Here is a 25,487-nt window from a genome sequence, read left to right on the forward strand (position 1 = left end):
TTATGAAAACTTGAAAACCGAAATTGGAAGTGATAAACTAAAGCGCACTTTGCTAAACTTGTAAATAGTTCATTTTATGCATCGCACCAGGTTATATATAAACATTAATTATCCCTGCTGGATGTAATACATACTTATTTGAACAAAATAAAGGAGAAAAAAAAAGCAATTTAAGAATTATTTGTCTGATAACTATTCATTTACATTAGCGCTGTGATGCGAGCAACATGAGCTCTTGCTTTCCGGAAGCCCCCTTAAAATTAAGTGCAAACAATCTATTTAGACGCGCTAGATGTATCTTTGCTTGCTGTGGAGGAACTATAATAATAATACTTGAAAATTCTGATCAAGTAGATGGAACAGTACCTACAAAATCTGTATCACAATCCCGATCATGCTGGGAGTTTTGGAGAGGTGGAAGCTGTCTACCGTGCCGTAAAAGACGAGGGAAAGTTTAACATTTCTCGTAAAAAGATCAGAGAATGGTTATCGACACAAGACACGTACACGCTTCATAAGCCGATTAGGAAAATCTCAAACGCAATCGCGTGCTTGTTGACGGAATCGATCATGAATGGCAAGCCGACTTAGTGGACATGTCATCACTTAGCAAAGACAATGATGGAGTCAATTATTTACTAATTTGTATAGATGTGTTCTCAAAATTTGCATGGGTAGTTCCTTTGAAGGCCAAGAGTGCAGCTGCTTTGGTTGAGGCATTTAAGAAAATTTTTATAGGTGGCCGTCACCCGCGCATTCTATATACAGATAAAGGAACTGAGTTTTCAAATAGACCCCTCAAAGAATTACTGAAAGACAAAGATGTACAGTTTATTATTTCACAAAATGAAGTCAAGGCTTCAGTGATCGAAAGATACAATCGTACTTTGAAAGCTAGAATGTACAAGTATTTTACCTGGAAAAGTAATCTTCGATACATTGATGCCTTGCAACAATTTGTTTCTGCCTACAACAACACCATACACCGCAGTATCAAAATGAAACCCAGAGATGTCAACGAAAGAAATGAGAAAAAAGTATGGGAAACCTTGTACGAAGGAAAACAATTGATTGTTAGGAAGAAGCCCGTAAGATTTCGTTATAAAGTGGGCGAAATGGTGCGAATCGCTAAGACAAGGATGACGTTTGAGAAATCGTATTTACCAGGTTGGTCCGAGGAAATATTCAAGATTGACAGTCGACAAGCATCGCATCCTCCAACCTACCGCATCAACGATCTTAATGGTCAAAAAATTCAGGGTAGGTTCTACGAGAAAGAGCTGCAAAAAGGCAATAAACGCGACGAGGTTTATCGCGTCGAGAAAATCATACGTAGACGACAAAGAAAGGGAGTGAAGGAAGTTTTGGTAAAGTGGCTTGGATGGCCTCAAGACTTCAACAGCTGGATACCGGAAAGTGATCTGCTATGAAAAACGTTATAAACACCATTTAATGCTAACATTGATTATTATCTCTTGGCTCGTGATGATGGAAGGATCCGAGTTTCATCTTACTCTACCCAGTAACTCTTCGATTAATGTGTACCCTGACAATACTCTGTCAGATTTCAGTGTACATCTTCCACAACACATAGAGCTTTCAGGAGAATGGGAAGTTAGTATGAAAGAAATCCAGTATCCAAGGACTTGGAATAATGTCCGTCAAAAAGAAAACCATTTCTATGTGACCGATTCGTCTGGTATTCCCACAGTTTACATCATGAAGGAAGGATATTATCCTTCAGCTATTGATATCATTGAGGGGATTAAAAGCGCCATCGATGACAAGAAAGTAAAAGATAGCATCGACATAGAGTTTAATAGGATTACCAGACGCGTTACCATAACACCAGCTCAAGGTTACTCCATGTTGTTTGGAGAAAGTCTGGCTGTCATGCTAGGGTTTGGAATATCAATGCATACCATTACAAAGAAAACAACAGCACCACACGTTATCAACATAGAGGGAGGTCTTACTTCTCTCTATGTGTATAGTGACGTCATTCAGGCGCAAATCGTGGGAGACAGCATGCTGCCCTTATTACGCATAGTAAATGTTGAAGGAAAAGACGGAGAAATCGTTTCACGAACATTTGTAGACCCTCCCTTTTACAGTGTAAGTCGAACGACCATTGATCGCATCCAAGTCAATATAAAGGATGACACAGGACAAAATGTGCCATTTGAATCAGGGAAGTTGATTGTGCAACTACACTTCAGACAGCGGAAGCCTTTGTATATCTAAAGCATCATGAGGAACATTCATACTCCTAATCCCGATATCTACAAATCGTATTACCTAAAACAAGCTCAGCATGGAGGTGGAAATTTACCAGCATTTCATGGCGCGAGATTTTAACGTGGCTACGGCATTGGCTCTTTCCTTAAAGGTTTATTTCGATCAGCTGTGCCTTTCCTTAGAGAAGGCGCTAAATCAGTAGGGAAAACCGCTCTTGCTACTGGAATGAACATAGCAAATGATGTAATGGCCGGTCAGGATTTAAAATCCTCCGCCAGGGCACGTGCCAATGAAGCAAAAAATAAATTTAAAGATCAAGCACTCGATACCGTCATGACTGCGGTTGGACAAAGTGGAAAGGGTGTAAAACGTGGTGCTACTCCCAATAGCGCCAGTCACTCTCAGGCTAATAGAAGGAAAACAACTGCGCCAAAAAGCAGAGGAGGAAAAACCAAGCAAACCAACCGAGGGAAAAGAGTTATAGAAAACGACATTTTTGGATCATATTAAGGAACTATGGCTTTCGTTCATCACGACTCATCAGAATGCTCAAAATCAGAACTTGATTTATTTTACGTACCACCAACGCAAACAGGTCTGGAAGCGGGACGCTTTGTGGACTATCATCCTATTTCTAACATCAGCGACAATGGTCCTATAGAATTTTTGGTCAGTGGGGCAGGGACTGAGTACATGGACTTGGCTCGTACTCAGCTTTACGTCAAAGCTAAAATCACTAAACCCGACGGAAGTAATTTGGATCCTGATACTAAAGTTGGTCCAGTTAATTTGTTCTTGAATTCTATGTTTATTCAAATCGACGTCTCGCTAAATGGTAAATTGGTGTCATCAGCCACCAACACGAACCCCTACCGTGCTATCCTGGAAAGTACTCTCAGTTATGGCCTAGCAGCTAAACAGTCTCAACTCACCGGGGCCTTATTTTACAAAGACAGAGCAGGATATCTCGATGAAGTAGACCCCACTAAAGATGATAAAGATGCAAACACGGGTTTGAAAGCAAGGTACGAACACACTAAGGAATCTCAAAGTGTAGAGATGATTGGACGAATCCACGAGGATGTATTCAACATCGATCGTTTAATGATTAACGGTGTAGATTTAAGGCTGAAGCTAACACGGTCAAAGAACGAGTTTTGCCTGCTTTCATCCGCTACTGGAGCTAATTTTAAGCTCGTTATTGAAGATGCTATTCTGTTCATTCGTAAAGAAAAAGTCAGTCCATCCGTAATGCTTGGTCATGCCGAAGCTCTGCGCAAAACCACAGCAAAGTACCCTATCAAGAGAATGGATTTTAAGGTTATCTCCGTTCCAAGAGGCGCTTTGAACACTTCTCAGGATAACATTTTCAACGGTCAGATCCCTAAACGCATTGTTGTTGCCATGGTAGACAATGATGCTTACTCTGGGAACTATAAAAAGAATCCGTTCAACTTCAAAGCTAATGATCTGAGTTTCCTGGGAGTTTATGTTGACGGAGAACCATTGCCTTCCAAACCACTTCAACCCAAGTTCGACCCCGCCAACGGCTTGGGCTTCATCATGGCCTACCAATCTCTGTATTCAGGAACAGGCTCCATGTTTGAGGATCACGGAAATGACATAACCCGGGATGAATTCAATCAAGGTTACGCCATTTTCTGCTTTGATCTGACCCCTGACCTGAGCAATGGCGCGCACTACAATCTGATAAGAAAAGGAAACCTACGTCTTGAGATCCAGTTCGCCAAGACACTCCCTGTGAGCACTAACGTTATCGTTCTGGCTGAATTTGAAAATCTGATTGAAGTAGACAACCAGAGAAACGTCTTGTTTGATTTTACGAACTAAAATGAATACAAAACAACTAGCGATGATCATGTGGACGGATAGGATCACAAGGACTGAATTTCAAGGGGTATTTCCGTCAGATGAGCTGCCTGATCATGTAGACATCTACCCAAGTGCCTATATTGCAAATGTAGACCCAAGTGATCAGCCAGGAAGCCACTGGGTCGCCATGTATTTTACGAAGGAAGGAAAAGCGGAGTTTTGGGATTCGTACGACCAAGCTCCCCAGTTGTATTCAAGAACATTCCAAGACTTTTTAGACAGGAACTCAAATTGCTGGATAATGAACCATACTGTATTGCAAAGTTTAGATTCTAGTGTCTGTGGTGAATATTGTATTTACTACCTGGTACATAGATCTCGTGGTTTTCCATTATCAACTATTGTCAATAATTTTACTCAGAGAAAACGTATCAATGATTCTATTGTATACGAATTTGCAAAACGTCATTATCCGTCTGTATTTATGAGGGATAAAAAACGTGCAGCTGTAAAACAAAAATCATCTAAGTCACGATTTAAAAATAAAACAACACTGTAAATTGATTTGATATTTTTATTTAGATTTCAATAAAATGTTTACATTGGTGAACTCATATGTTTGTTGTCCATTAATATTTAATCCATCGGGGTGATATGTCTAAAGAAGCTGCAGACTTTGTGTTTCTCTCTTTCTTTTTCTTGGGACTGGGTGGAGGAGTAGGTGACGAACCTAGATCATCATCTTCATCATCATAAACACTTCCCTCCTTGTTCTTATATTCTTTCAGAGTCTTTTTCCTAGTTTCATTTACGATCCAGTCCATTGGTGTATTGAGCCGTGCGAGACCCCGCGAAAACGTGTTCCAGTTAGAAGGTTGGAATCGTTTACGTTCACCCATTACATCTCTCACTAAATCAACAATGTTTGTTCCGGGTACAGGCTTGCCATTGTAAGTCAGCTCTCCACGATCATTCCAAAACATAACATCTCTGTTTTGTTTAAGTTTGTTAATCAGTAGTCTGGCCTTCGTCTTGACGGTTTTGGGCACGCTGTCGATAATCTCATCTTCGATTCGAATTTCTTTTTCTTAAGGGAGCTGTCGTTTTTCTTCTTCTTCTGTCTCAGTTCCATAACTCTTTAGTACGGACGTTACTTTTACAGGAAGGGGTTGCTTTACTTGTCTTTGTCTATTAAATTCTAAATACTTTTGTAAAGTTTGGTTGTACAGCTTTAGTTTCTCATCGTCTGCAATATCATGCTGAGATAAGATGTCGTTCATTTCCGAATCCAACTCACCAAGAGTTCTCACCACGGGGTTCGTTGGGGCTTTGTGCTGGTGATGATGTACACTAGATAGATACGTCTCTGGGAGCAATACCATTTTCCGCGCCATTATGGAAGTAGACTGGCTAATTGTGGCAGCACGGGTGCCAGTAAAATGCCCAAGAAGCCTTCTCCTTTCTGCACGATAAGGTTTTTCTTTGTGCTTAACGGAACGCGTTTATCTGCCAAGTGCCTCAGAGTTTCTTTATGAGGCCTGAGTTTCCCCTTATGGTATGGACTCAATTTGACAGTTCCCCGCAACACGTTGAGTACACACTCACAGATTGCTTTAAGAAGTTGATTATCAGCAGCGTGAAGAAGTGCTCGCCTTTGTTTTGAATTACATTTCTTGAGGACTCGCAAAAAGTCAATGTTGTTTCTCATGCACTGAGACATGTCTAAATGATGGAAATGATGTAGTACGTCTCTTTTTATCCCTTTTTGACGTACGCGTACTGTACTTGGTCAGGAAAAATATTACTTCTTACGCGAAACTGTTCAGGAGTATTCTGTTTCAAATCTAGAAATAAATAGCCATACGGATGAGAGCAAGCATCCGTGTAAGCTTCTTGAAGAAATTTCGCGCGACCTGGATATATTTGACGAGCTAAGTGAGATACTTGAGCACGATCTCGAGGGTTGGAGAACAAACAGATTTAATGGCAATTCAAACTAACATTACGGCTTTCCTTTCCTTTGGGGAAAAGATTCTGCTGAATGTGAATAAGGCTCATGTTCTTGTGATGACATCCACGCGTTACCAAATTAGTTAATTCTTTGCTGTTCCCTGTTTCAGTCATCAAGTCATCTAAAATCAAAAGGTTTCTATAGGCAGGATTGATGGTCTCACTAATTTCACTAGGCACCCCTTCAATGAATTCTATATGAGGTATACTTCTTCGCATCTCCTCGAACATTGGTTGATATTCTCCATAACACCACAAGATTTTTTCGGGGGGATTTTGAATCATTTCTTCTCCCAATTCCAATAGTTTTCTTACAAATGATGTTTTGCCACACATGGTTGGCCCCGATACAATCATAGGGAAAGGATGTTTTAGTCTCGGGTCCATGATTAGACTGAATGAAATGCTACAGTGAATTTTTATTATATTTATTTTTTTATGCATATTCAATATATATATATATATATATATAACGCACTACAAAAGGAAATCAACGTCTAAGGTATTTCGAATATACTTGCAAAGCAAAACTATCGAAGCAGGAAAAAAACTATTTGCATAAGATAATGATATAGAGCTGATTAGAACCCATAGGGCACGGTGTCAAAGTTGCCAATTTTTACACGCTTCGTGTAAACTATCCTATAATCTCGTGATTCGGAGCGTGAGATTATGTTTTTTGACTTAACATCTCGTACAATTTTACATGGATTATTTACAGTAATCTTTTCTCCAGCTATTCCCCGCACCATTCTTGACATGGTATCTAAATTTATTTGTAGGGAGTTTCTGTAGTTCAGCGTTATTCCCCTCACTTTGCAGCACGTACTCCCATCATCAAGCTTGTAGGCATAGTTTTTCGGTCCACCAGATACAAACGTGGTGATGTGGTTCTCGCCAGTCTAAGATGTCAATTGCCCAAGGTAATCTCCGGTGTCTGGCTCCCATTCGCCTTCCCGGGATAGATAAATTATGGAATCTAAAAGATCAAAATAATACATTCAGCACAGTGTTACTTTCGTGATATTTTTATGCATATTTGTATTCAGTTACCTGTATCAAAGTAGAGGACTCTTTCTTCTAAACCTTCCAAGACACTGTACAGCTTTAGACGTGCGTGAGCTGTGGTGAAGGCTGCCAGCACCACGTTGGTCTTGGCGTTGGGAGGAATGAAGTCTTCTGTATGAACAAAATGTACTTCAATCGCCTCGTCGTTGACAAACCTCATATTCTGGACCTCTACGGCGTCGGATAAGAGGAGCTCAAAGTAGCGATCTTCATCAGTGACCATCTCCACCTGGGTCATGTTAGTTCTTTGAGCAAATTTACCCCAGAAACTAAAAGAATAAAATTGGGGGAAAAAAGGGAATTTGAGTATAGCTCGATTACAAGGTTCTGTGAAATACAAAATGCATACCTATTTAGCATTAGTTTGGCTAGAGCGCGCAAACCAGGATTTTTCTGGATCTTAGATGGGTCCAGTCGTATCCCCTCATTTTCGAAGTATCTCTGGATGTACAGGGCTTTTTCATCTTCAGTGCGACACCAACTTGGGTATCCAGAAGATTCCTGCTTAATTTTGAGGAACTTGTCGATATAGGAACTGAACAGCTCGTCTGACGTTTCTGGGAAATGCCACACCTCGTCTATGCGAACTAATCGATAACCTTTTTCAATGGCTTTAGACAACTCGATGGACACCCAGGTCCCATTAATAGCACGCTCATTTTCGGAATGATCACAGGGTTCTTGTTGTTGATTGTCAGCACAAGTGCGACAAAGGGGGAAGGTAAGCTTGCCATTCGAACGGTAAGGAAGGACAGGGTGGTACAGACCACGAGGAGGCAGGACAGTACACTTTACCAGGCCAAAGTATTGATCGAGGGGAGCAAAGTTTTCTGTGATAATGACAGGATGCCCCAGAAGATAGGTGCAGTACTTGTTCGTCCATGGGTACAAACTGGTGGAAAATGAAGAGTATGAAAAAAGAATAATTATTTAAAATAGATGAATTAAAAAATATATATATATATATATATATATAAGAAATCTGTGAATAAATTTTCCGTAAAATAGTGCTCAATACATCGATAGAAGTAGAGCAGAATATTTGTTTGAGAAGAAAAAGTCAAGACAACAGTTTTCCCGACAAGCCTGTTTCGTGAATTGCTTCACTCTTCAGGGGATTTAATGATAAGAATATTCGTTACTATCATTTATATAGAAAAAGTATACATAATTAATTAGTGGATGTAGTTTAGCTGTTGCGTAATAATGCTTTGTTTCTGTGGCGGCATGAAGATACAAGTTCGTTGCGCTTATTTAATGATGAGAGTTCCGGTCGATAAATTATTAGAAACTTTTCTTTAAGACAAAGGTTACATCTTTTGCTGGAGCTGTTGTAGGCGGGGCTTGAAGATAGGACGCGCCATAAAATGGAGTAGCTGATATTACCGTTCTTGAGAGTCCAGATGTATTTGCTGAGTTCAGTCGAGTTTTTATGTTGTTCGTGGCGGAATGAGGCGGTGTGGTTTCTGTATCTTGTTTTGAAGTCGTTTTCTGTGAGCCCTATGTATGTTGCGGTAGTGTTGTTGTCCTTTCTTGTGACGGTGGCTTGGTATACAACTGATGATTGGAGGCAGTTGCCATTAAGCGAGCAATTGTTCTTTTGTCGGCAGTTGCATGTTTTCTTGTCCTTTGTGTTGTTTGCGGTGTCGTTGTCGTCTCTCGGTGGATGTAAAATGCGCTTGTTATGATTGTCAATGATTTGTTTGGCATTGTTCATGCAGCTGTAACTGATCTTGATGGTGTTACGATTAAAGACTTTCCTAAGATTATGGCCTCTAGGAAAGTGTTTATCAACTAGGCCAAGGAATCTCTGTCCGATATTGGTGCTGACATTTTTGCTAAATGGGGGGTTGTACCAGAGTATGCCGTTTCGTTGTCTGTTTTTGCGTTTTGTGGTCGCGGTTGGTTCGTAGTTTAGGATGTACTGGTATCCGCTTTCGTCAAGTGCTTTTTGATATGGAGGGACAGCTTGGTCGAAGGATGCTTTGTCGGATGAAAGGGATGACAGTCGTCTGTTGATGCCGGCAGGTATGTTGTTGGTAGTGATTGGTGGATGGTTGCTCTCACGGTGGACGTACTGCAGTGTAGTGTTAGGCTTTATGTAGAGCTGGTAGGTATTTTGGTTTAGGTTGAAAGTAGCATCTAGGAAGTTGATGATCTGCTTGTTGGCTTCGATGGTGATGCGTAGTCCGTTGTTGTTGAAGATTCGGCAAATGTCTTTCTTGATATTTTCAGTTTCTCTCGGTGTGGCGTTAGAAATGGCTAGTCCGTCGTCTCGGTACAGTCCTACGTTGATGTTAAGGTTCTGTAGTTGAGAAAGAAGAAAACTTCCTACTAACTCGCATGTTTCAGCGCCGTCATAGCTGCCCATTGTAACGTCAAATGTTGTGTCTCCTTTCTTCTGCCATTGTTGCTGCTTGTGTATGAGGATTGATTTCTTAGCATGAATTATGATGTTTCGTTCGTCGTTGGTGATATTGTCGTATGTTGAGGCGAAGTCAAGCGTTCTGTTAAGGAGGTCATGGCTGATTGATGGGTAGAATTCAACGATGTCAAAGCAAATAAAACTGTGTTGTTGTTTGTTTTTGATGGATTTGAACCACTCGATTACGGAGGCAGTGTTTTTCCATTGATTGAATTTCGATGCTGTCGTGATTTTGTTGTTGATTCTGTCGAGGATTCTTTTGCTGATTTTGCCTATCTCGGATTTAGTAGGATTGATTAGACGGCAGGCCGGTTTATTAGCGAAGTTCGGCTCGTGGTCTTTAAGTGTTATGAATGCGTCTTTGTCAGCACCAATATCGGACAGAGATTCCTTGGCCTAGTTGATAAACACTTTCCTAGAGGCCATAATCTTAGGAAAGTCTTTAATCGTAACACCATCAAGATCAGTTACAGCTGCATGAACAATGCCAAACAAATCATTGACAATCATAACAAGCGCATTTTACATCCACCGAGAGACGACAACGACACCGCAAACAACACAAAGGACAAGAAAACATGCAACTGCCGACAAAAGAACAATTGCTCGCTTAATGGCAACTGCCTCCAATCATCAGTTGTATACCAAGCCACCGTCACAAGAAAGGACAACAACACTACCGCAACATACATAGGGCTCACAGAAAACGACTTCAAAACAAGATACAGAAACCACACCGCCTCATTCCGCCACGAACAACATAAAAACTCGACTGAACTCAGCAAATACATCTGGACTCTCAAGAACGGTAATATCAGCTACTCCATTTTATGGCGCGTCCTATCTTCAAGCCCCGCCTACAACAGCTCCAGCAAAAGATGTAACCTTTGTCTTAAAGAAAAGTTTCTAATAATTTATCGACCGGAACTCTCATCATTAAATAAGCGCAACGAACTTGTATCTTCATGCCGCCACAGAAACAAAGCATTATTACGCAACAGCTAAACTACATCCACTAATTAATTATGTATACTTTTTCTATATAAATGATAGTAACGAATATTCTTATCATTAAATCCCCTGAAGAGTGAAGCAATTCACGAAACAGGCTTGTCGGGAAAACTGTTGTCTTGACTTTTCTTCTCAAACAAATATATATATATATATATATATATATATATATATATAACAATACAAACCTAGAAAAGTCTACGTATTTCATTTTTTCTCCGGGCTGAACCTCATGGTACAGTTTCACCGCATTTGTTCTCCCACCATACAAGGAATGTCTAGGCTCTAGAGGGTCTGCAAAGGTTATTCTGTCAAAAGCTTCTTTCATTGCATGGTTGAACTTGAGCTCACTTTTCAGTTGACATTCCCACATTTCAACTCAGCATCATTAAGGCATGACTCTCAGATGAAAAACTGATTAGCTATATCAAAGCCAGTTTTCTACGAATCTTCCCCAAACTTGGCAAGTTAATGTCTTTTGTGAAAAGAAGGAACCTTAGAGCCTTGGTTACCATGGAAACTAAGTCACGTGACCACAAGACCGCCATCTTGGATTTTTAAACAAGCCGTTTGTAAACGTACCGAAACATCTTTAAAAGTCATGAAAATGCAGATTACTATTCATATGTACAATGCCTATATGGATCTAATTGGATATCTTGGAAATTATATTAAGTTTCATTTTTAGAATATTTTATATTTTTTCCAAAAAATTAAAAATATTCTAAGAATTAAACTTAATATAATTTCCAAGATATCCAATTAGATCCATATAGGTATTGCAAATATCAAAAGGAATATGGATTTTCAGGACTTTAGAAGTAGTTTCAATACGACTACAAACGATTTTTTTAAAGAATCCAAGATGGCGGCCTTGTGGTCACGTGACCTGGTTTCCATGGTAACAGATATGCGGTAATTGCTTGCCTTGAAGAATTACTACTACGAGCCAAATTTGGGAAAGATTCAACGTAAACTGTCAAAGATATGAATAAATAACTGATTTTCCATCACTTCCTCAAAAGAGCCATGCCTTAATGGTGCTGAGAACAACATCGAACCCTTGATCAATCAAGTGCTGCTTGCGTGACAAGGTCCTTTCGTACAAAGCCTGCATCGTACAGTCAGCAATGGGATTTCTTGTTTTTCTACCAAAACAAGTGGGGCAGCCATGCCAAAAGCAACCGTGATATTCCCACACGGTGTTGGACTCTGAATGAAACCCGTCGACTCTGAAACTTCCAATTCGTTGTTCCCCAGGGTTTCCTGCATGTCGGATGTAAATGTTATCCCTTTCTGCCAGGTAAGTCAGCCATCTTAATGCTTGAATGGATTGTTTATCCTGAGCTCTGTAGCCGTGCGGTGGAATGACAGCGATCGTTTCTGGTTGAAGGAAGTGTTTTCTGTACACCAAGTTACACACAGAAGCAATGGTGATACAGTTAGCAAAAGGGTCCACATCACTCGTCTCCTTAAACAATCGCTGGAATTCAAGACACGATCGTCGGAGAATATCCACATCAGAGCGACAGTACGCTAAGATTTCCTCTTCCATGTCAAAGACGTAGTCTTGGGCTTTCAACGAATCATACCAATTATAAAATGCTGAACGATCAGGTGGAGGCATACCATCGGGATCGTAGAATTCGGCATCAGGGAGAGGACCGCTGTAATTCTGATTGGCAGAAGTATTAAATTTGTGGGGGAAATAGCCTTTCTTCAATTTGTTCAACCCAAATGTCTTGGGCAGGGCTGCAAGTCTCATGGGTAAGAATGCCATGCTGTCCAAGAACTTGATGTCTCTCTCTTTCACGTGCATAGACATGATCTTTGCCCCATTCATTATAACTGTTGGAGAGATTCCATTTTGGTTTAAAAACGAAAGGATGAAGTAGCCATCGAACCCCTGCATATTATGCGCTAGCCAAATCGATCCTTCGTGCTCTTTTGTGAATACCCAATCACAAAAATTATCGCGTGTGTTTGGGCCGCTGAAGACTTTCTCAACCCCATTTTCATCTTGAGTAACAACGAAATTCGGTTGGTGAATTCCCGTTTCCTAGTTTGTTTCGAAGTCGTAAAAGTACAGCTTTGACTTCGATTCACCACCAGAAGCTTCACCACCACCACCATTTTCTGACACTTCTTCCTCCTCCTCCATTAGCTGCTCTATCCCTTCCATGCTCTCCTCTTCCAAACTAATGTTAGCGGCAGCAGCGTCATTTTCTTCATCAATGGGTTGCATGAAACACAGATGGTTTCCTAATTCAACATATTCTTTGCAAACATTACACTTTGAAAGTCCACAATGATGAGCGTCTGGATTCCTGTTTTTTCTTTTAATGACTTTGTCACAATCTGCGCACTTAATTACCCTCAAACACATTGAACTACCCGCCTTGTTTCGCCTTGTGTGATTTGCAAAGCACCGCTCGTTTTTGAAATATCTATTGCATTGTTCACAGTGTCTCCAATTTTCCACTTCACAGGGACCGCCGAAACAAGTAGTACACACAAATTTACACGAATGATTCTGTCCGTGGTCATATCCTTTCTTGCAATGAGGGCAAAAGTTTTTCCGATTCAAAAAGGCGGGCATAGATGTTATAACATCATAATGGTTATCATGATGATATATGTAAAGACGTTTCTCAGAATCAGGCCCCGAATATATAATTGCATTGAACAAATCTTTGGACACGACATTAATCTGGTAATCAGAGAGCAGAATTTGGAATTTTTTGACCTCTTCGAGACTACATGGACCAAATCGAACAGCTGCATCTCGATGCAATTTTTCGGCCAATTCTTTCTGTAGTAGTCTTCTAGAGTCGGAAATTCTGCTATAGTCAACATTTTAATCTAATTTTGCCTTGGCTACCACTAGCGCACGGGCTAAACAAAGGTCGTCATTGTTTGAAATACGCACGATGCAACGTTTGTCCTCGAGATATTTCTCCAAATTTACAGTTTTTCGACGTCCTTTTCCACTACCATGAGGCATAGAAACATGGAAAAAATTGAGTTGCACTGACTCGTCTAGCCTGAAGTTTTCGTGGGACTGAAGAACCTGCTCAACTCTCGTGAGAAAGCGATTAGCCGTCAGCTGGTCACGCCTCATAAACGGTAACGCAATAGGGTATTGTAGCTGCGGCGTGTGCAAAACCATGCGAACCTGGTCATGATCCGCGATGCGCACCGAAACGCGGTCGATAATATCTTGAAAGGCGCTGTCTAATACTGGGTGCAATTCGTCTACCCCCCTGGCATCTATCTCGTTAAATTGAATGTCATATTCCATACCTTTCGTCTTGAATTTTTTCACATTGACTTCACTGACTTTATTAATACGATACAATGTTGAGGGTGGAGGAGGAGGTGGTGGTGGGGGTGGTGGTGGTGGGGGTGGTGGTGGTGGGGGTGGTGGTGGTGGTGGGGGTGGTGGTGGTGGTGGGGGTGGTGGTGGAAGCGGTGGGGGTGGGGGTGGAGGCGACGGTGGTGCAGTGTTGTTGGGCAAACGCTGTCTTTTAGCTGGTGACTGGAGGTAATGGCTATCATCATCATCATCATTCAAACCATCACGCACACGTTTTTCCATTCGATCCCCGCTTTGCAGATGGTTTGTAGACGGTGTGTTGTCAAAGGCGTTTGCATAGTCATAGCCAAAGTCAAAGGTTACAGCATCGGTAATCAAGGCCTCTATTGATTCCCGGATCTCCTGCTGCTCCATGTGATCAGTAATCATAGCATTTGTGAGGTCACTCATATCATCAAGTTGATTGGATACCAGACGTGCTCGGGTTTCCAAAGCAGCCAGGGTCAGATGTTCGTCCAAGTCAAACATCATTTCTAACACATTAAGATCCTCTTCGGTCTCACAATTACGGATAAGATTTTCGATTGTAAAGTCTGCCATACTCCAAAATAAAAAGTTTAATTAAAACTGAAATGATAATTAAAAGAAATAGTCATTATTTTGTTAAGCGAAAAATATTGTAAAAAAATTATAAAAAAAAAAAAAAAAAAAAAAAAATGTTTAGAAAACAAAAATAATAGAATAAGATACTTACTATAAAAGTTCTTCTCGTAGGAGATCAGACCACAATATTATTTCCATCAATCCTCCTGCTCGCACTAATGCTAAATACACGAATGGTTTGTTGCTCAGATAAGGCTTTACCCGTACATATAATGCTTTCAAACATTTTTTAGATTCTTTAGTGACCTCTAAGAATTTTAATTTTGGACTTCGTAACATGCATTCCAGGAATTTGTAAGCTCATTGGTTAAGTTTTCTAAAGCGCGGGAAAGTAGAGATATAGAATACGATGAGATAGAATTACGTGTATAGACAGGATAAAATCTCCCGCAGCGATGTTGTGACTGTATAATTTTCTAATCTCGTAAATTGTTTTGTGTTTTTACTAATTCAAATCCATCATTTATATTATTTCTAGCACAAATGACTCTTAATTCATTAAGGAAAAAAAAAAAGAAAAAAAAATTGGCAAGCAATGTTAAGCTTAAAAAAGTTTATTATGAGGCTTTGATAAGGTAATTACAATGATTTATCAAATATTGCTATTCATGCATTGCTCATAGTTCGTGCTTCTTCCCCTTGTTTAGTTTGCTTCACTTCAACCAGCGTGCCTTCTTTTGACGAGGCTCGTATTCTTCAGGCTTTCTAGCTTCTTTACCTAATTCTTTCATGTGATCTCTTCGTTCCTCTTCGAACTTCTTACATTCGTTCGCCATCCCTTCTATCACGTCATCAGACCAACTGAAGTAATCACAGCTACGATCGGGGTACTGAACAGCACAACAAAAGAATGTGCGGTCTTTGTTCTCCTCGGTATGACTGACACCTATCTTAGCGTACAGATTGTGTTTGTGACATCGTGGATGTACTCTTGGTGGGTAATCCCAAAGACGGGTATCCAAGATGTCGTAGTCTGATTTCCTGATGTTCAACTTACAACCCAAGATCTCGTTGTCCAACAACCTTTCTTTGGCTTCTTTCGTCTTGTAGCCTTTACAACATTCAGCCAAGTTTTTGTAGTCCAACTTGGTCACGCATTTCAGGAATTCGTTCTTGTCTTTGGATTTGTAGACTGAGCAAGGAGAACCACAGAAGCATTGAGGTGCAGGAGAGTTGTCGTAGTCAGACATGATTAGTACGTTGTCCTTACTATGGATTATGCGAGAGCAAGTGGAGTTTTTTGGACGAAGGTGATGAGCAAGTGATTCTGCTGATTTTGATCGTGCTTTCAAACTTTTCTCTCCATAAAAATATGTCTTCATATTTCATAATTCAAATTCCCGCCTTGGTGATTGGAATTCGTACTTTGACCGTGTTCTACATTCCAACCTCCCCTCCCCCTACATTCTTAAGGGGGTATTCAGGAATTTAGACCACCCCTCCCCCTACATTCTTAAGGTGGTATTCAGGAATTTAGACCACCCTTCCCCTCGTAAGTGCGGTATCTGGGGGGTCATAACTACTACTATTTCAGCGCTTTTTAACTTTTCTAGAACGGAAGAAAACAACACTAAAAAAACAAACAGAAAACAAGAACAGCAATGAATGGAGTAGAAAATTTAAAAGATAAACGAATAAAGTGATCAGAAGAAATTCCACAACTTAAGATTAGATATGAAGTGCCGGTTCTGCACCCGGTGCCATCGGTGCGAACCGGTGCTCTCCCCCAGACCCTACCTTGGACCCGTAATAACGGTAACGTATTCTACAGTGAGGCTCCGTATAGGGGGAGGGGTGGTCGGGTATATCTAATCCAAATATAATGTTCTAATTATTCATAAAATATAGTTTTTCTGTACAATCTACACTAGAATCTATTCTAGAACTATTATCTACGCTAAGATCTACACTATATATAGAGCTAGGCTATCAGCTATCAAGCTATCGGCTATTGGCATGTACCTGGCCTGAAAGTCTACACTTGGCTGAACTCATTAGTGAATAAGAAATTTGCACTAATTATTTTTAAAAATTGGACGGTTTGTTTCGTAAAACTGAGAAAGAGTAGATCGTGGTCTTGATATCTAGTAGGTGATTCGCGTGATTGATCCGGCAATTATGCAGAACAGAGTCCTCTATTGTTTCAAGTGACGGGTGTTTCTATTGAACCAATATTTACTAACAATCAAAACATCATAGTTAGTTAAATAATGAAAAGAGTAGCCTGCACTGCATCCGGAATTTTCTGTCGTAAAGTCCGTCTGCGCAGCAGCGACAAGAATCGTGTTCCAAAGCCCCCCCGCATTGATTTGTCGACTCAATGCTGATTGGTTAATCTAACGGCGTTTCTGATTGGTCTTGAGTCTTTGCTGTTGACTTGCTGTCTTCGTCACCGCGTCTGAATCAAAATGGCGGCATACAGCGAAGAGTTATGGAGAGAAGCATTTTCGGCAGTTGAACATCAGTTTGAAGTAAGAAACCTCTTGCCGGAACAAAAGGAGGCTATTAAGGGATTCTTTAGTAACAAAAATATTTTTGTAAACCTGCCAACAGGTTACGGGAAGTCACTGATTTTTCAGTGTCTTCCCATAGTTTCGGATATTTTGCGATGTAAATCCAGAGGATCCAGCATCATTGTGGTTCTTTCTCCACTTCGATCTTTGATGGAAGATCATGTGCTATATCTAAATAATATTGGGATTCCAGCAATTGCCATCGGTGACGAGGAAGATGCTGAAATCATCCAGCAGATCGTAAATGGCAACTATGTCGTGTTGTTCGGTTCCCCAGAGTGCTTTCTGTCTACTACAACATGGAGAGGAATTTTCTGCACGCCAAGCTTCAGGGATATGATGATCGGCGTCGTAATAGATGAAGCTCACTGCATCGTTCAATGGTATGTTGACAAATTTAAAACTTTTTATCTCTTTTTCGTTTTGGTAGATTTTCAAATTTAGTATAGAGCATTTCTAGCTAGGTTGATATTCACTCTAAATTATCCTTGTGATTGAAAATTAGAGGGTAAAACCTTTGCAAACGGATTTTTGCCTTTTTTAAATTTGTAATTTTTGAGCTGGAATTAATAAGGAACGTGGGAGAAACCAAAATTGTTATGTCCACCAAAACGGTGTGAAATATTAATTTTTAAAATCATCCAAAATCCCATACAATTTATGCAAAGATGCAAAGCCATAATTGATAGCTAGACAACCAGATCAAGCGAAGATGAACGGATTGATCGATATATAGAAAGACAGACTGATAATCTAACATAAAATAAAATAGAAAACCCATGCAAGAAATACTGTCTATGGCTTACACTGTACATTAGATGTATAGATATATATTTATTACATAGTAGTGTTATGCAACAACATAAATGTAGTAGAAACATAAACATGCACATTGATATAGCATGCTATGTTTGAGGTAGTTCATTCAGGATATAATATTTTCATTATTCTATAATTTTTAAAGTTGGACATACACCTACTTGCAAGAACGTTGACATACGAAAATAGAACATTAGTGGTTTAGTGGGATAGGAATTATATTAAAGACCCATTGCCACTTACCGTGATGCATCACAATTTGTTAACATTTTGAATCGTGTCACAACCGAAAAAACAATTCTAACCTTTTGAATAAACTCTTAAAGGAATGTAAAAGAATTAATTTGTGCCTTAGTGCTATGTCGGAAAAGGATTTAATATGAATTTATTATTCAATATATGAATCTTTGAATTTCATGGACCACGAAATTCATCTGTGACCGCGGTGCATCACGGTAAGTGGCAATGGGTCTTTAAAGAACAAAAGAAGATCACTGAAGCTGAATTTTTTTGTTTGTCTTTTTAATGTATTCCTTTCTCACTAAATTACTAATGTTCTAATATCATATGACAACGTTCTTGCAAGTAGGTGTATGTCTTAATTGCTGTTTTGTTCTTTGTGTTATTACAGGGGGCTAACAGGTACCAAGAAGGTCCCATTCAGGAAGTGGTATGGTTGCTTAGGAGAATTACATTCTTTAATTCCCAAAGATACTAAATCAGTGATCCTAACAGCAACTGCCACCAAGGCAACCAAGGAACAAATAATGGAAACCCTGAACCTGTCACCAAAGGATGTGCAAATGATCCAGCAGAGTCCTGACAGGCCAAATTTATTTTATTCTACACAATATGTAGATAAAAATGAGCCATTGGAGATTGTGTTTGGGCGGCTTATTAATGAAGTTGATGATATGGGTGCAAACACGCCAAGAACATTAATATACTGTCAAACACGAAAGCAGTGTTCAGTTCTGTACCGAATGTTTGAAGTTTTTTTGGGTCTGAAGATGTACAGTGGTGGAGTAACCAATCCACAAAAAAGACTGGTTGAAATGTTTCATGCTGGCACCCCTAAAAGAGTTAAGGAACACATAATCGAAAATATGGCAAAGGATGATGGACATTTACGAGTTGTCATTTGTACTGTTGCCTTCGGCATGGGTATCAATTGCAGGAAGGTTAGACAGATTGTGCATTTTGGACCATCGAAGACAGTGGAACAGTATGTTCAAGAGTGTGGGCGTGCTGGACGGGATGGACTTCCAAGCTCTTGCATCCTGCTGTTCAATGGACTACTGTCAGCCCACTGTGATAGGGATATGAAGGCTTATGTCCAACAAGAAGGATGCTCGCGTATATGGTTAATGAGCCATTTTGAAAGTAAAGTGGCAAGTAACAGTTTACTTCACAAATGCTGTGGACAATGTGCAATGAAATGCAGGTGTAGTGACAAGGATTGCAGGGTGCTTTGGAGTCCCAATTTGAATGGAGATACAACAAAAAAGTCACCAGTCCAGAAATTAATGACCACCATCAATGCACATGCTCATCATGAAAGAGCCAAATTTACAAGAGTTGTCAGTGAACAACAAAGGGAGAAACTGAGATTGGAACTTCATTGCTTCCAGCAAGAAATGATGAAGGAGGTACAAGTGGATACTATGGTGACATGTCCCAATGTACTCATGGAGTTTAATTCTTTCCATATTAATCAAGTGATTGAACACTGCAGCATTCTTTTTACCATCCAAGATGTTGTAGAGTTGGTAGAAATATGGAGAATGAAATATGCCACTGCCATTCTCACAGCTTTAGACAAAGTCTTCAGTGATATAGATGCTGCTGAAATACAAATGGATGTGTTTCCACCTGAAATGTCAAATTATTCTGACTGGAGTCAAGTCAGGGATGACACCACACTGGTAGGGATGTTGAACAGCCAAGATTTAGAGGATCTAAGTTCTTTTAACACATGTATGGACACAGCAGACAGTACTTTTTTAGATACTTCTTATCAGAGTTTGAGTACTGCTTAGAGCTTTTATCCATAAGTTAAATCTCTCTTACCATCTTACCCAAGTTTATCACAAACGTGTTTATACCATACTCTAACAACATATTGTCCTGGTTTTGAGATATTTTCCTCATAAGGACAGTCCCCTCTCTAAATGTGCATATATTATGCAATAAAATGAACATTTGCAAAAGCTAAGTTTAGATTTGAGTAGCATGTGAAATAGCTTTTTAACCCTGGATTCATCAAAAACTACAAAAAGGTAAAAGCTTTGGAATACACGTAGTTAAACACTGAGTGACATCACTATTTCTACAACATTTCTTTTAGAAACAGATTTCAGAAATGAAGTCATTTATCTTAGCAAAATCAGAAAATTAAGTTAAACATTGAGTGACATCACTATTTCTAAAACACTTCTTTAAGAAACAGATTTCAGAAATGAAGTCATTTATCTTAGCAAAATCAGAAAATTAAGTGTGATTATCCCAAGAGATGTCTTATCAATAATTCATGATGCATTACATGAGAAACTTCGTGTCAATTTCATATGATTTTTTCCAATGAGAATGAAACTATCTGAAGGATTCAAACTCAAATTGTCAGATTTTGCCAGAGCATTTTTTATATTTAAAAAAAGGCTGTCAAGAGCTTCTTGTAACATCTATATTCTATAGCTTTTACAATTGTGTCCTTTTGGTTGAAGATTTTTAGCAGTACAGACATGTCTTGTGGAGAATGTAAATGTGCCAGGAAAAATGAAGTCATTTATGATTACGTGGTTAATGAAACACTTATATGTACATATTCAAGTATTATTAACTGCATTTTTCCAATTTCTCCTATTGCATTTATTTTTTTCCTCAACTACATGGACTTTATATTTAAGTTCTATGCAAATAATTATAATATATAAGAAGTACAAGTGGTAATTCCAATATTTTCCTTAATTTGTTTCTGGAACATAACAGGACTCTTAAAGTCAGAACTCTAGTTGTTAAAGTACCAGGGGCTGATCCAGGGGAGGGGTGCAGGGTTTGTGCCCCCCCCCCCCCCCGATTTGGTTGATTTACAGTCAAATATGACTTTATTACTATCTATTTTTTGATTTCCCAAAAAACTTCCTGGATCCGCCCCTGAGTAATTAGCCTGTTCTCTGACAAAAAAGAGTAACAGAACAGGAAACTAAGTTAATGCTGTATTTTAAGTTTGTATCAATCACGCATAAAAGGAATTTAATTAATATACATTCATATGAGAATTTGTGTTGAATTTGTTTTTATCTTTTCTTTGTCATTGTTTATCGTGCTCTTCTATTTAAGATCATGTACTTTTTGTGGTCGTTGATCCAGGAGAACATGCTGCTCATGTCAAACCCATGTAAAAAGGTTGGTTGTATTCTTGAGTAGTATCTGTATCTTCTACCTGGAGTAAATGTGAATGCGTCATTTGTTACCAGTTCTTGCACAATCTTGCACATGTCATTCTTTGTTGACTTCTTCACATGCTTACCAGATCTTTTATTGATGGACAGGTTATGGTCATAGTTAATCATAAGCTCACTTGTTGTTCCAAGAGAATGACATATCCTATCTAGGGATCTTCTAGAGGCAGCAGGTCCTAGCTTCTTTATGGCTTCCTTCACTGTCTTGTTGTAAAACTCCAACTGCAGATCTAGTGGAATGTTGGCTCCTCTTACTGGCTTGTTTTTCACAGATCTGTTCCAAATTAGCCGATGAGCTGACTGGGGACTTAACAATGCATAAACTTGAAACATCTGATACAAGCACTCCAGAGAGTACTTTGTGGCACTCCCTCCTTGATGCTTAAGGTACATGAGGAAAAATTTCCAACAACGATGCAATCTTCCTCCATCACCTTCTGATATAGCATCAAAGAAATTAAGAAGAAGCATCCCATATTCCAGTAGTGATTTCTGATACGACAACATGTCATCTCCATCTTCCTCATCTGATTTGGGATCTTTAAGTATGTTCACAGTACTGTTGTCACTTGAAACTACAGGAGGGTCATGGCTGGCCTCATGCTCCTTCAAATATTTGCCATTATGAGCAAAAGTCTTTGAACATCCAGGGAATCTGCATTTGTATCGTGCACCAGCTTTGCGTTCCTTCTCTTTCTGTTCAAGAAGTTTTGCCAACTCTTCCATGCTTTTGTTCCTTTTCTTATCAACCACAAAAGCATCAATAATTAGAGAGGCTATCTTGTGAAGAAAGTCTTTCTTATCCTTTTTAGGTGACTCTGGTTTTGGAAGCTCAAACTTAGCTGGCTTTTGATCATCCAGAGAACCCATGCCAAGGATTTTCAGTGCTGCTGCAATTATTCTTGATTCAACTTCAAGGATGAAAAATCTTCGACATGCATTGGCTGCTGCACTAACATCCCCTTTGACATTCCTCCTATTGATAAGGTTGCGGTCGCTGTACATAGTACACTTGTCACCAGAAGATGAGATATTATATAGGTTGGAAAAACCTACCTAAAGAGGAAAAAAGAAAAGAAAAAGGTATCCTTGATGATGATAATGACAATAGTAATACTAAGAATGCTTTAAGTAATCTTTACAGCATAAACTGAATGTAATATCAATTGGGGGTGGGCTTTTTACAGGGCGGTCTTATAACCGAAAGGAAATTTCTGTCAGTGGGAAGGTGAGCTTATATCCCTGTGGGCTTATAACTGGGTGGGCTTATAACTGGGTGGGCTTATAACTGGGATTCTACAGTATCTTAACATTTTCTCTAGCACAAGTACAAACTAACACTATCATAGAAGCAGAACAGTGCAAACAACAATAGCAGCATCCAAGCAGTTTATCTAACTGTCTTTTTATTCCTTTGTGTTGTTCATGCCTAAGTGAATTCTTAGTTTGTTAATAACCAAATTGGTGGACAAATAAATATTCTGATGAGCTAAATAGTTAGTATTTGTTTCACAGGTAATTGGCATGCACTCTTTGATTTGTGTTTTCATTTTGACAACCTACCTCTAAGAACTTATTCCCCGAGTGCCAATCGGCTATTTCAAAGTGCAAACCCTGGAGCTGCTCCTCACTTGTAAAACCATTCGCTAAGGATGCATGGCCATTGACTGCTCTCTCAACAGACAGTTGGTCTCCAACAACTCCTTGGTCACCATACTCTTTTTGTTCTCCTTCCCCATGAGAAGGCACATATTTATGGAGTGTTTGTAAAACCTTTATTATCCCATCAGCATCGTTCTCGTTCTCGTGTATCATTCCTAGAAAAGACTAAGAAAAAGATTTTTTAAATAAATTATGACAACCATTTAGGTTGCATTGTTAAGGAATAGTGGTATTCACTATTTATAAAACCAGAAAAAGATTATTTATTTATTTATAAAGAAGATCTAATTGGAATGTCCTACCCCGGCTGGATATTTTGCTAAGTGTTGGTAGGGGTAAATGTTATTGCACTGTGACACAACTGAAACAACAGTTCACTTAATTACTAGAAATATTACTGAAATTCGAGAGTGTATGTGTGGTTGGAAAAAATAAGTCCACCTGACAGGATTCCAACCTGTGACCTTTCAGATACTCTGGTTGGATGCCCTACCACTGAGCTACAAGAAAGTCTCAGGTTAAAATTCTGTCTGGTTGGCTTGGTTTTCTCAAGCCCCTGTATGAGAAAATTTTCGGATGCAGTGCAGGCTATATAAGCTAGTGACAACTCCTAATTGATCTTCCTATTATCCCTTCAAAGTTACTTATCTATCTTCTATCATGAAGTTCACTTACTGTTTCTGTTTTCTCATTCATTTCTTTACTATATGCATGGGGTATATGGGAAGTACAGACATCTGAAAGATAGTTTAGGCATGGTACTTTAGCAGCAATGATGCGTTCTGCCAAAGTGAGGTAGTCATCACGCTGCTTGACATTTTCATGGGGATTTGGGAGACAGACACCATTTTCCATTTGAAGGATACCATCTTCTGGAGGCTTATTACTTAGATGATTTCCAGTAACCCTGTTTTCAGTGGACATAAAGGTAACACAATGTTTATCAATGTTTTGATGATCCTCTGTCATGTAGTGAACATCCTGACGATAGTCTATATTGTCAAACGTGATCTTTCTGCCCTTATCCTGTTGCACATGCATATTGTCATGGGGAGTTGGCATGTTAGTAGCAGGTTCAGAATTGAGAACTGCACCAGAGTTTAGCCCAGGTTCTGTAGGCACATCTTTGATATGCTGGTTACTGTACCTTGCCATCCATTCACCTTGTTTTGATACTAAATTTGTAATCTTGGTATCATAGTTCTTTCCAAACTCATCTAACTTCTTGTATAGATATGTATGGCTTGTTGTAAGCCGGAGAGGGGCCAGTTGAGCAAGAGTTGCCTAAAACAAAAATAATGGAGTGTCACAAACATTTTTTTTGCTAAGATCATATCAGCCTCTCAGGTTTTATTCCTATATCTTGAACATGCTTGAAATATGAAATGAAATATTTGCAATTATCAGATTCCTTTTTTCATGAGAAATATTTGTCTTTTGTTAATGCTTTTTTTAAAATTTTCATCAACAGAAATGTAATACTGTTATAATCAGTAGGGCAGCAGTGTTGCTAAATATACATTATTTGTGTAGTGTATATTATAGTATATTCTATTTATGAAATTATTTTCAAATCAGACATAGTACTTACCATCCAATTTGAATGATAGAGGAATGTTGTTATCAAAAGTTGAGCAGCAATCATAGACTTTGACCTGTTACGAAGACAAACTGCAGCTGCCATCCCAATAGCTCCAAAATGACCACCAGAAGTATTTAAGGCTCTACTTTTACTGTTGATTGCAGCAGCTGACAGACAAGAATGCATCAGTGGCGCTCTTTCACTGATCTCTTCGTCCAGCTTTTCCATTGTAAATAACAACATGCTATCCTTGTCTGTCTTCCTGAGGGAGATCGGATTCTTTTTGGAACACAGCTGTGTTGCTTCTTTTTCAATTTCCTTTAACACGAGAGCTGTTAGTTCTTTTTTAAGAGCTGGGCACCTCCACGTTGCATTGGCGATTTGTTTAAAGGTACCCCGAACTAACATCTTCCCAAGCGATTCTAGTTCTTCAGGGAGCTTTCTCTCCTTCTCTCTTGATTTCCACTTCATCTTTACGCAGACGTCAATATGTTCTGCCTTTGTAGGTGCCCCATTAGTAAATTCTCCCTGAACTGGAGACCCAGGGCAAGGATCAATTGCGGGAATTCTTAGGTCAGGAATCGTAGGTCTTGAGCGGTCACAGGTAGGAGTCGAAGTTAGAAAGCCATGCAGTGTTCCTTCGCTACGACTTTTTTTGGGAGTTACATGGTTGATCTCCTCTGATGAAGCCCTCTTCGGGCTTGTGTGAACGAGTGACTTTTTTTTGTCGTAAAGCCTTCGTATTTCTGACTCAAATTTTTGTTGTTGTTGTATAACACTTCGCCGCTTCGCCAATATTTGGTAGCACGACTTGCAAATATATTTGCTTTGTTGATTGCCAACAATTGACAGACTTTCCAACTCAAATTTAACGTTGACCTTAGCC

At 39.4% G+C, this 25,487-nt stretch overlaps 2 protein-coding genes across 2 annotated transcripts; one reads left to right on the forward strand and one right to left on the reverse strand.

The window, feature by feature from the left end:
- Positions 1 to 2,754: 2,754 nt before the first annotated feature.
- LOC116289626 (uncharacterized protein F54H12.2-like) lies at positions 2,755 to 4,089 on the forward strand. Its single transcript, XM_031696573.2, has one exon. It carries the CDS (start codon positions 2,755 to 2,757, stop codon positions 4,087 to 4,089), a length of 1,335 nt encoding a protein of 444 aa, XP_031552433.2.
- Positions 4,090 to 20,959: 16,870 nt separating this feature from the next.
- LOC148908107 (uncharacterized) lies at positions 20,960 to 23,836 on the reverse strand. Its single transcript, XM_089035649.1, has 3 exons — positions 23,695 to 23,836; positions 22,917 to 23,184; positions 20,960 to 22,409 (listed from the first exon to the last, which is right to left on the reverse strand). Exons 1-3 carry the CDS (start codon positions 23,713 to 23,715, stop codon positions 21,214 to 21,216), a joined length of 1,485 nt encoding a protein of 494 aa, XP_088891775.1. The 5' UTR covers positions 23,716 to 23,836; the 3' UTR covers positions 20,960 to 21,213.
- Between the last annotated feature and the right edge of the window lie 1,651 nt (positions 23,837 to 25,487).

This window comes from Actinia tenebrosa, unplaced genomic scaffold (assembly GCF_029948245.1).
Source record: "Actinia tenebrosa isolate PJP-AT-01 unplaced genomic scaffold, QUT_ActTen_1.0 PGA_scaffold3__52_contigs__length_22856419, whole genome shotgun sequence".
NCBI lineage: Eukaryota > Metazoa > Cnidaria > Anthozoa > Actiniaria > Actiniidae > Actinia > Actinia tenebrosa.

What these genes read in the sequence shown, in the direction of transcription:
- LOC116289626 (XM_031696573.2), top strand. Translation starts at nt 2,755, where the DNA reads ATGGCTTTCGTTCATCACGACTCATCAGAATGCTCAAAATCAGAACTT.
- LOC148908107 (XM_089035649.1), bottom strand. Translation starts at nt 23,715, where the DNA reads ATGAATGAGAAAACAGAAACA. An exon ending in TGAATGAGAAAACAGAAACA is followed by an intron (nt 23,185 to 23,694) that starts GTAAGTGAACTT and finishes TCTTTTTCTTAG; the next exon opens with TCTTTTCTAGGAATGATACA. An exon ending in GAATAAGTTCTTAGAGGTAG is followed by an intron (nt 22,410 to 22,916) that starts GTTGTCAAAATG and finishes CTCTTTAGGTAG; the next exon opens with GTTTTTCCAACCTATATAAT.